This window comes from Salvia hispanica, chromosome 3 (genome assembly GCF_029641045.1).
Source record: "Salvia hispanica isolate PSC_SH4W2 chromosome 3, Shi_PSC_v1, whole genome shotgun sequence".
NCBI lineage: Eukaryota > Viridiplantae > Streptophyta > Magnoliopsida > Lamiales > Lamiaceae > Salvia > Salvia hispanica.
Genome location: NC_142694.1, coordinates 21,280,153 through 21,292,305, shown reverse-complemented (window position 1 = coordinate 21,292,305; position 12,153 = coordinate 21,280,153). Strand labels below are relative to the sequence as shown.

The following is a 12,153-nucleotide window of genomic DNA, read 5'->3' as shown; positions in this document are numbered from 1 at the left end:
TCCAACGGTTGATCTGGACTGAAAATAGAAAATGCTTGACAGAATTGCATATCTGGACTGAAAATGAAAAATGACTGATCTAAGTATATAGACTTCAAATTTGGGTCAATTCGATATAGGGCTGGTCTAACTCAATTAAAAAAGTTCAATCCTGCCAAAATTCATCGTAGAAAGTTCGAAAGAAGATATTGACAAATGAAACAAAAATAATTACAACTCCCAATAAAATAATTTATGGTTTGAACTCTATGGATATTTCTCATATTAAAATCTTCAAGATTGTACGATTCTCATTCCATCCGAATTATTTATTCCCAAAATCTTCAAGATTATACGATTGTCATTCCTTTTGAATTATTTATTCCCAAGCCCGGTGAGCTCGAATACAAATGGAACTTCTATGATCCGACACCATCTACTATTCTTTAAAGACCACAAGTTGTCATGATCTCTAATTATTGACAGAACATTATAAACCATAACCATTCTAAATGATTAAATAAGTACATAAATTATATATAGAATAATTAAAAAAATTAAATACTCTTTCCGCACGAGATTTTATGAGTTATTGGTTAATGATTTTAATTGAGAAGAGAAAAAATGGGTGTAAGTATTAAAATAAAGAGATAAAGAAAGATAAATATTTTAATAGGAGTGAAAAAAGTAATTGAGAGTATTAATTGGAGAGAGAGTATCCCAAAAAAGAGATGTACATCATCTTAGTTGAGGCAAATCAAAAAGGAAAATGTGTCATCTTAAGTGAGACAACAAGCGCAGTTGTTAATAAGGATAAATATATTTTTAACTCGAAAAAAGAGTAAATATATTTTTGTACATTCCGATGTATTCAGTTTCTTAAATAAAATAATACCAAAATATATAAAGAATTGAGTCTGTGAGATTATTTTAGTTGGAATGGTTAATTATGACTAATTATCACATGATTATTCAATTAAGATTAAATTATGATATTCAATCTAACGAACAAACCATAATACTTATTTAATCACAAATATAAGTTATCTTGCAAACTGAACTCCTTAAATGATTAATCGGACACAAACCTATCATAATTTAATGAACCTGAATATTTAGGCCGCATTTAATGGAAACCATATAATTAAGGAGGTGCTAGATGGTGATGGCGATGGGGCAATAGGGTGATTGGAAACGAATTAATACCAAAATGTGGAAATTGGGGATGGGCAAACGTACGATTTTATGTTCACCACTCAATGTGTCTCTTTGTATGGTGGAACCTTTTTATTTTATTTGTTTATTACAGTTTTATGGACTAAGGTCTGGATTCTATAATATAGTACGAGTCACTCCTTAAAAGTGATTGATCCTTAAAACAACACAAAACATAATACTCCTTCCGTCCTCCATTAACAGTCACAGTTTGACCGGGCACGGATTTTAAGAAAGGTAAAGAAAAGTTGGTTGAAAAAGTTAGTGGAATATGGGACCCACTTTTTTATATTGGTTTTATAATAAAATGTGAGTAAAGTGAGTTAGTGGAATGTGAGACCTACTACCATTTATGGTAAAAATAAAGTGTGACTCTTAATTGGGGACGGACCGAAATGGAAAAAGAGTGATTTTTAATGGGGGATGGAGGGAGTAGATAAGTTGGATCCAGCTAAAAAAACTAAATGTAAAATGAAATTAATGGGAGATTAGAAAGGAGAAGAAGTGTATGTGATGAACAATTAGATCTATCATATACTCAAACTTATTTTTTAGATGTTATAGTGACTTAAACTAAAAATTCTAACTATATTTTATGAAAAACAAAGAAAATATTAACAGTATAGTTTTAAAATAGTAGCAAATAAATGAGTTGAAAACATGTGATTATTTTTTTTATTGAGGTTCTAACTTCTACTTAACATTCCAAAAACTAAGTATAAAGAAACTAAAACTTTGGACAACTAAAGAATTAAAATAAAAAATATGAAACTCATAAAATCAAAATCATAGACTCAGAATTTTAATTTGTTGCATGATATAGTGAATTGAGATATGAACTCTAACGTCTTAGAACGAAAAAGAGAAAATATCACTATTATAGCTTTAAAACATTAAATAGACTTAAAAACATCTGACTATTTTTCTTATCATGGTTAGACGTAACATTCCATAAATTAAGAATTTAGAAATATTAAAATTTTTTAAGTAAAGAATTAAAATTAAAATTATGAAATTCTTAAAATTAAATTCGTAAACTCCATCAGTATTATTTTATCAGATGTGAAATTTTAGTTTGTTGCCTGATATGCTGAATTGAGCTAAATTTTTTAATAATTTACAAATTAAAAAGAGAAAATGTTAATTATATTTCTTAAATATTAAAAAATGAGTTAAGAACATATGATAATTTTTTTATTAAAGTTTGGATGTGTCAATCCAAAAATCATGAATTTATAGAAACTAATATTTTGGAAGGTGAGGAATTAATATTATAACTATGAATTTCTTAAAATTAAAATCGCAAATTCAATTAGTATCAATATATTAAACGTATATCAAAATTTAAATTTGTTGCATGTTATAGTGAATAAAATTAAGAAGTACTTGAGTTACTATTTTAACAAGAAAAGGAGAAAGTGTTAACATCATACCTTTAAAATGATAAACCAACGAGTTCAAAATATATGATTATTTTTTTGATGAACTTCAATGTAACGTTCCAAAAATTTATGGATAAATTATGAGAGCAATGCGGAAAAATTATGTAGAAATTTCTAATAAATTTGATACTCAGGTCCAACATGTATCGAGAATTATATTTTATATTTTTATAAAATTTTTAAAGTATTTGAATTTTGAAATTATCTGTTTTATTTTTTTAAAAAAATGGTGAAATTGTTAAACTGTTTTTCTTTTTATATATAATTTCCGTTCTTTCATTTCTCAAGTATATTACAAAAAAATTAAGTGAATTTAGGAAAATAAGTGAAAAATATGGGTCCCCGCTTCTATAACCTTCCAACGTAATATTAGGAATATGAGAAACTTGGTTCATAATTCCATTATATTTATATATATTTTCCTTCATTCAAGCTATCCTTATTTAAGATCTTAATTAACTCTTACATGCGAATAATGGATTATATGCAAGGGCATTATATATGCATACTATATATTTAATCAAAAATAAAATAAAATAAATTACAATTTCAACATTATTAGGAGTAAATACATAACTCATACAAAATGTTTCACCTTTGTTTCACATTAGTACAAAAAGTTTGAAGTTTATATAAATTATACAAAATGTTTCATTCGTGTTTCAATTTAGTACATTCTGCTATTTTTGTTTGGATGTCGCTAACTCTTTGTGTATGTGAACTGCAAAATGTTTCATAATTGTTTCATGTTAGTACAAAAAGTTTTATAATTGTTTTATATGGTACGAAATTTTTTATCATTGTTTAATGATTGGTGCATCACAAAGTACAAAAGTTAACGGTGTTTAAACAAAAATAACGGAATGTACTAAATTGCAACAAGAATGAAATATTTTATATGATTTACATAACTTCAAATTTTTTGTATTAATATAAAATATGAAACATTTTGTATGAGTTATGTATTTATTCCAGTATTTATGGTAAAACCATAATGTCAAAAAAACATTTCACATGTAAGAATTAATTAATTGTGGTTGCTGATGAGAAATGCTGTATTTATTGTGAATAAATAGTTTCAGCAAACTTTCTATTCCCATGAAATAACCATTTACATTCAACTAGACATAGACTCTCAATGAATTAAATGTTAAACTAGAAATATACTATGCGATAGCACGGACAAACATAATAATGGAGTCCATTAAATTTACAGATCACATTAATTTTTAGAACAAAAAAGTATAATTCAATCATTTTTTTTTATTTCCATTGTCCCAATCATCAAGCCTATATTTCAAATATATAGGCTTGTTTCACTAGACGTTATTAAATTCATTTATTAATATACTCCTATTAAATTGTTTGTGTAATTCTATCAGTAATTGATCATCAAAATAAATATGAAGGTATTAGAAATATAACGCACAATTATTTTTTTCTTAATGAATATTCACAATCCTTGTAAAATTCGGATTAGCATATATAATTGGTATATATGGATGTCGTTTATCTTTTTTTTCGCTCATAAGATCGTAATCTATGATGTTCAATACAATCAATAAAATATACTCTCCTCGTTTCTTAAAAATAAGAGTTTTTGAAACAACTCGAGTTTTAATGAAAAATTGATAAAATAAAAGAGAAGATAGAATGAAAAATTATGTTGTGTAAAATGAATCCCACCTTATAGAGAGAAAAAAACTTTTCGAAAATTGAGTGTTTGTTTTTTTAAGAAACAAATCAAAAAGGAAATAGTTTTCAGTTTTAGGAAACAGAGAGACTACAAAAGAAAATGCAAACAAGTTGGTATAAGCACAAAACATATCAATATTGCTAATGCGATCAAATTAAATTTCGAATTTATTTTTGTGTTCATTACTTTGAGAAATTTATTCTTGTGTTCATTACTTTGAGGTTAGAGAGAAAAAGGGTTATGTATGCAAACTTTACTTCTCATGTAATTTCTAAATTTGTTGATCTTGATAATTATATACTTCTATAAATTATTTAAATAAAGGATAATATTAACAAAAATGTTGGCGAAGATTAAATGTCTTTTTTTCCATTGAGCGGCCCTAATTGTAACCAACAAGGTTTAACATATCTTTTCTTAGTTCAAAAAGTAAAAATATGAGATCGAATTTAATAAAATTCAAAGTAATTATTAATGGCATTTTTTGTATTGAGTGAAACTATAAAATTGGCCTCTATGTATGACAAGTCGAACGCTACAGGTACCCATATTTTAAAAAATGCATTATAAGCCTCTACGTATGGGTATAATATCATTTCGGACCCTTTTTCACTATTTTGAGTCTCTTATACCCTTTTTTTTTATAAAAATAAAAGGCTCAAACCATGAGTGGTGAGCACAAGTTCGCAAGGCGGCAAAGCCAGGTACTAAAACTATTCCAGCTAACAAACTCCCTTAGAACTCAAACGCTACCAAAACCCTAACAAGACCATTACACTAATGTAAAAGAACCTTAGAGAAAACCAACGAAAAACAAAAACAGCCCAAAAGAAGTACTATGTTTATTTTATTAAAATACCAATGACGTTTTAGTCTTTCTCATTTTTATTACTATGTACTATGTTTATTTTATATTAAAATATTATTTTCATTTAATCCATAAATATTGTAAATTTAATTAGATTGATAAATTAAAATACTTATAAATAGTTATTATAAGAATGATTTATGTTTTTATTTTAGTTTAAAATAAAATAAAAACATAAATCATTCTTATAATAACTATAGTAAAGAAGTAAAATATTTTAGTTAAACTAAAATAAATCCTAATTTCTCAATTAGGTTAGTATTAAAATTAAATAGAAGATGTTTAACTAAAATATTAAATATAAATCCTAGTATTTCGACAATCCATCTTCTATTTAGTTTAACTAAAATAAAAACATAAATCATTCTTATGATAATTATTGATAAGTATTTTAACTTATCAATCTAATAAATTTACAATATTTATGGATTAAATGAAAACAATATTTTAATATAAAATAAAAAATACATAGTAATAAAAATGAGAAAGACTAAAACATCCTTGGTATTTCATTTAGAGTGAACTTCAAAAATGGTCCCTGGACTATGGGTTTATCTCGAAAATGGTCCCTGGACTTTAAAAATATCACCAGTAGTCCATGGACTAAGGGTTAATATAAAAAACGGTCCTTTTGCACTGTTTCGAGTACGATCCCGACTTTTCCACCGAATCATACGGGCTGTCCGACATGGAACCTTCTACCCACCGCCCCTCCGCCACCGCCGCCGCACCTCGCGTCCGGCCCGCCGCCGCCGCCGCCGCTTCTGGGTCCGCCACCAAGAAGAAGCGGACCAAGGCACGAGCCCAGAAGTTGCCTTCAACAGAGGTGTGCGAAGAGTTCGTCCCGGGAAGGACGAACTACTCCGACCCCGAATCCATCGTCTTGACGAGATGTTGGATTGACGTTTCGGAGGATCCGGTGTACGCCAACAACCAGAAGGTGACTGCGTATTGGGAGCGCATCGCCGAGAAATACAACGCGGCCAAGCCGCCGTACGCCTACAAGCGCCACAGGGAGTAGCTCCGCAAGCACTGGGAACAAATAAAAAAGCAGGTAAATTGTTCGCGGGGGAGTACGAGAAGTGCGAGAGGGAGCAGGGCAGTGGCGAGAGTCTCGCGGATGTGCGGGACAAAGCGATGCAGTCGTACATTTCATTATACGGCGATTTCAAGCACTACCAGTCCTGGGCGCTATTGAGGGACAAGCAGAAGTTCGTTGCCCCATCGACGGCGGCGAGGAAGAGGGCGTCGAAGCGCACCTTCACTGATTATACAAGCAGCGAGAGCGGCGCATCTCCAATGGACCTCAACAATCCGGTGTTCGAGGATGAGAGTTCCGGCACTGCGGTATCCCGGCATCCCTCTGGCGTCAAGGCTGCCAAGGCCAAGGGCAAGGCGACCACATCCGCCGCGGCGCCGCATTACCAGATCCCGTCGCCGACCCCGAGTTCGACGCCGTTCGCGACTTCGGCTGCAGCCCATGCCTACTCGGGTTTGGCGGCCTCCTCCGACTACAGGACGTTGTTGGACGCGCACACCGCCCTCATGCAGGCGACCAACCCGGCTCAAATCGAGGGCATCCAGCGGATGATCGGTGGCCTCAGCCGCAAGTTGAGACTACTCTAGACTAGCCTCTTTTTTTTGTATTTAGTGCTTTTTTTAATTTCTTATTTTGTAACTTTTTTTTAATTAAGTTAATTTAGAATCTCCTTTTTTTTAATTGTGTTGTTTTTATTTGTTTATTTTTATTTACATTTGCAAACATAAAAATATAAATACAAAATAGAAGTAAAAATGCTTAAGGCGTCGCTTAGGGCGGGTTATAGTCTGCCCAGATGGAAGGAGTGGAGAATAAAATGCTGATGTGGCAGTGCATAGGACGGGACTTAGGATGTCGCATAGCGCGCCCCAGTGTGGATGGCCTTAGATGTGATTTAAAAGGTTGGGCCCGAATGCAGACCAACTTTCATGTGCTTTGACTTTTACACTGTCGGGTAGTTAATGTGATACGGGCTACGGGTCGGGCTTTCTATCTAAACTGGGGCCCACATATATTAAGTTCTTGCTTTACTTTATAGTAAAATAAAAAATAAAAAAATATAGTAAACCTCTAAATCATAATGATAGCATGAGATAACTACTGCTGCCTAACTCTTAGATTAGAAATTTTAGTATTACCATTTTAATCCGTTATGTCACGAAAGGTCTTGGTTAATTTTTAGTTCCTCGTTTCAATTTAGGTACGCTCAATTTGTTACCCACTTGTTATCTTTCTTATCTATATCCTACTTATCATTTTATCTTTATTCAGGTTTTACCAATTTTATATTAAAATTCATGACCTTCATTCATGAGATTATATTAGGTGGACGGAGAGTATATAAAATCGAGATTTATATTCTACGAATTTTTTCATGCACTTTTCAATATAATTTTCTTAAAATTTGTACTGAACTAAATCAATACTCCTAATCGCAGAGAAAGAGAGTATATCAATCTAATTTTTCTAAATATCAGGTCTATTATTTAATCAATAATGATCCAATGTTTCAGTTTCTAGTAAATTTATCAATTTTAATTGTTCGCATTAGCTTTCACATGAGAATTAGATATCCATTTAAAATTGATTGATACATTTTTGAAAATTACTGCTAGGTCGTCCAACTATGTTAGATAACACTCATCAACCGTTTGACGTCGAAATTGATAACGCTAAAGAACAATGCAATTAATTCACTCTCATATTACAAGAGAAGAATTTACCAAATCAAAATATTCAAATTGTTGATTTGAATATGAAATTTAATTGTAATGCTAAAATTAAATTATTATTTTTTGCGTTAAGTAACTGAATGAACATTGTTGATATTAACACTTGAATGAATTTTGTAATTCTTTTATTAACGTATACATTGATGATATTCAAATATCAATGAACCAACTTGGCAGTTCAAAAACTTCATCAATATATCAGCATTTAATGGGCCCCAATTCATAATTCTCTACAACTAAAAAACAATTTGATGAGATATAATGTTACCTTGATATAATGATAATCTATCACTACCACTGTCAAGAAACAATGAAATTTGGGTGGCAAAGAATACAAAGCAAGACTCATTCAAAACTAGTTGCAAAATGCATACAACAATCCAATCCAAACTATCATCATCATGCCACACTTCCATGATCCGAGCCTTCTTCATAGTAATAAGGCGTCAGCTTCCCTTCTTTGGCAACGTTCTTGTGCAAGCTCCGGCTCCCGATCTCCTGCATCATCTTCACCACACGCCTCATGGAGGGCCGGCTTATAGGGAGCGAGCTCGTGCAGAGCAGCCCCAAGTTCAGCACTCTGCAGACATCGTCCCTATAACAAGACTCGAGTTTCGGGTCGATCACACCGAGGACGCCCTCCTGATCCAGCGTCCAACACACCCACTTCACAAGATCCTTCTCGCCAAACTCAGGATCCACGGGGAGTCTCCCGGTCACCAGCTCAAGAATCACTACACCGAAGCTGTAGATGTCGCTCTTCTCGTTCACTCGAAGCGTGTACGCATACTCTGCATCGGAAGAGGTGGTTTAGTTAGAGTAAGTGGTAACAGTCATGATAGTGTAAACATAGCAACTACTAGTTGTAGTGGATTGTTTGGAGAGAATCCAATAACAAAACTAGTGTTGCTTGTTTTTGTACAAATATGATGCTATCAATGATAAAGGCATATTGCTAATGATTTGGCATGATTCATGTGTGACTCCAATGGCACCTAAAACTGCACTGACACACACCAAAAGTGTAACTAATAATTCACAATCCACAATCACTCACATGGTTAGGATTATTTTTGACCTAAAGCTACAATCATGCTTCAACTAGTAAGGGTGTTTTAGGACTCACCAGGGGCGATGTAGCCGCACGAGCCGGCGATGACGGACATCGACATGGTGCCCTTCCCGCTAGCGTCATCCACCACCTTGGCCAGCCCAAAATCGGCCACACGAGCTCCGTACTCAGCATCGAGCAGTATGTTGTTCGACTTCACGTCGCGGTGGACGATCGGAGGGACGCAGTCGTGGTGCAAGTACGACAGTCCCTCAGCCGCATCGAGGGCGATCTTAAACCGAATCGGCCAATCCAACAACCCACTCTTTGTGCTGTGCATCAAATCCCCTAAACTCCCATTAGGCATATACTCATAAACCAAGAGTTTACTATCTCTTGTGCAGCAACAACACCACAACTTCACTATATTCTTGTGCCTAATCTTCCCCAGAGTCTCAACCTCTGCATCAAAACCATCATCCTGAATGGCCCCTCTCTCCACGTCCGCCCCCGCCTTCGACTGCCCCCACAGCCGCTTCACGGCCACAGCCTCTCCATTGCTCAGCACCACCTTGTAGACCTTCCCCGACGCCCCTGTCCCAATCACGTTGTCTTCATCCAGAGCTTCCGATATCTCACTCTCGGTGAATCCGAGCTTGTGGAAAGACATCAACGTCCATTTCGAACGGTCGAGATTTCTCTTCACTTCATTGAATTTCTTGTACTTGATATAGAACCAAACTATGCCACATATGAGTAGAATTCCAGCTAGAGCAATTAGTGTTCTGAAAAACCAAATGTAGCCCTTGTTTTTCATTTCTTTGCGGTTGCATAATCCCTCAATTTCTTGGCATAGCTCCGAGTTTCCAAGAAAGCTGTCTCTGTACATTTCTTTGGTGTAATCCAGGGGAATGTGGCCGCTGAGATGATTATACGAGAAATTGAGACGATTGAGCTTCAGATTCTGCAACGTAGTAGGGATTTCACCGGAGAATCTGTTTCCCGATAAATCCAGATAGTTTAGAACGGATAATTCCCCGATTTCGCCGGGGATTTCACCGGAAAATTCGTTGTTTGCCAAATTCAGCTCGTTTAGCTTCTTCCATGAATCAATACCCTTGGGAATTCCACCGGAAAATGCATTGTTGTGAAGATCGAGCTTCACTAATTGCCCGAGATTCACTACGCTGACCGGCAACGGGCCGGAAAACTCGTTGTCATTGCCGGAAATCTCCAACAGATTCTCCAGATATCCTATCTCCTTCGGCAGATTTCCGGAAAATCTGTTCACCGATAAAATCAACTGAGATAAGTTCGACGCTCCGGCAATAGTTTTCGGAATTACGCCGGAAAATGAGTTCCCCATCAGCTCGAGTAATGACACGTGAGGAAGCCCCCAAAATGCCGCCGGTACCTCGCCGGAGAAACGATTGTGACCTAACCTTACCCGCAGCAGGCTCCGACACTCGCCGAGACTTGCTGGAATTTCGCCGGAAAATGAGTTCTCAATCAGCAACAGCTCTTCGAGAGCGCCGTTGGAGCATAAACCGTCCGGAATCCGACCGGAAAAATTGTTAGTCGAAACATCGATCCACCACAACGCCGAGTTTCTGCCGAGATCGGAAGGCAATTCCCCCGACAACTGGTTGCGGAAAAGCTTCAATTCATACAAATTCGGAGACTCAGCAATCGCAGCCGGCAATTCGCCGCGCAAATTGTTCTCATAGAGATTCAACGACTCAAGCGGCAATTCGCACAACTCCACCGGAATTCCACCGCTCAACTCATTCGTTGACGCGTCGAGCCGCCGCAGCGCCGTCATGTTCGACCACCCGCCGCTTGGTAGCGCACCGCTCAAGGAGTTGTTGTAGAGCTCGAGCTGAACCAGCGCCGTCAACTCGGTGATCGAACTCGGTATCGAGCCGGACAACGCGTTGTAAGCCAGGTCCAAATCAACGAGTCTACTGAGTCGACCCAGCGAGTCAGGTATCTCGCCGATGAGACTCGTCTGAGTCAGCCACATCACCTCTAAATTAGTCAGATTCCCGAGCTCCGGCGGGATCCGACCCGGCGAAAACGGGTTATAAGACAGATTCAACATCTTCAGCGTCGAAATGTTACCTAAAAACGGCGGAATTACGCCTTCCAGCAGATTCTCCACCAATGCTAGCACCTCGAGCTTCTGGAAGGTTCCGTAGCTCGCCGGAATTTCTCCGGAGAAGTTGTTACCGGTCAAATCGAGATACTTCAACCTCGGTAGCTCCGCGATCCTGCGCGGGAGAGCGCCGGTGAGGTAGTTCTGCGCCAGATCGAGGTGCTCGAGAGCGAGGCAGGCGGCGAGATCGTCGTCGGGGAGAGTGGAATTGATGAAATTGTCGTAGAAGGAGATGGAGGAGAGGCGATCGAGGCGGCAGAGGACGGAGGGGAAGGGGCCGGAGAGGCTGGAGCTGGAGAGATCGAGCGAGACGACGGAGGAGGAGGAGGAATCGCAAACGACGCCGTTCCAGTTGCATGGGGTTTCGTCGTCGGGATTCCAATTGGAGAGGGCGGCATTTGGATCGTCGAAATTGAGCTTCGCCTTTTGGAGGTAGAGGCCTTCTTTGTTTAGAGAGATGGTGAGAGAGGGGGAGAGAGAGACGAGGAGAAGGAGGAGGTGGAATCGGCGGCGGAGGTGGTGCATTTTTGCGGCGGTGGGTTTGTTTTGAGTGGGAAGTTAGAGATGTGACATGTTTTTTTTTGGAGTGACAGATTTGAAAATTGGTGGTTTGCATTTATACTCTTATATAGGGGAAAATTGAATTTTTTTATAAATTAGAGAAATGAGAGCACTCCCAATGGAGTTCCCTAAAAACTCCCTTATTTCTCCCTAACTCCTGCCACATCAGCGCCACATCAGCACCAAAATTTATCCCCAGTTTTTAGCCAAGTGCTACATTGGTTTCTCCCTTATTTCTCCCTTATTTCTCCCTAACTCAACATTTCATTTTTACATCATTATTTTTTATATTATTTAATTTTCCCTACAAATGTATTTAATAAATAGACTAATAATGAACAATTCATCGTTGTATTAATCATTGGAAAATATAATACAACGAGAAAAAAAAAACTACAAATAAAAAACGCAAAT

At 36.3% G+C, this 12,153-nt stretch overlaps 1 protein-coding gene across 1 annotated transcript; it reads right to left on the bottom strand.

The window, feature by feature from the left end:
• Positions 1 to 8,148: 8,148 nt before the first annotated feature.
• Positions 8,149 to 11,782, bottom strand: LOC125216321 (receptor-like protein kinase HSL1). Its single transcript, XM_048118013.2, has 2 exons — positions 9,099 to 11,782; positions 8,149 to 8,763 (listed from the first exon to the last, which is right to left on the bottom strand). The coding sequence occupies exons 1-2, from the start codon at positions 11,701 to 11,703 to the stop codon at positions 8,372 to 8,374; spliced, it is 2,997 nt and encodes a 998-aa protein (XP_047973970.1). The 5' UTR covers positions 11,704 to 11,782; the 3' UTR covers positions 8,149 to 8,371.
• Between the last annotated feature and the right edge of the window lie 371 nt (positions 11,783 to 12,153).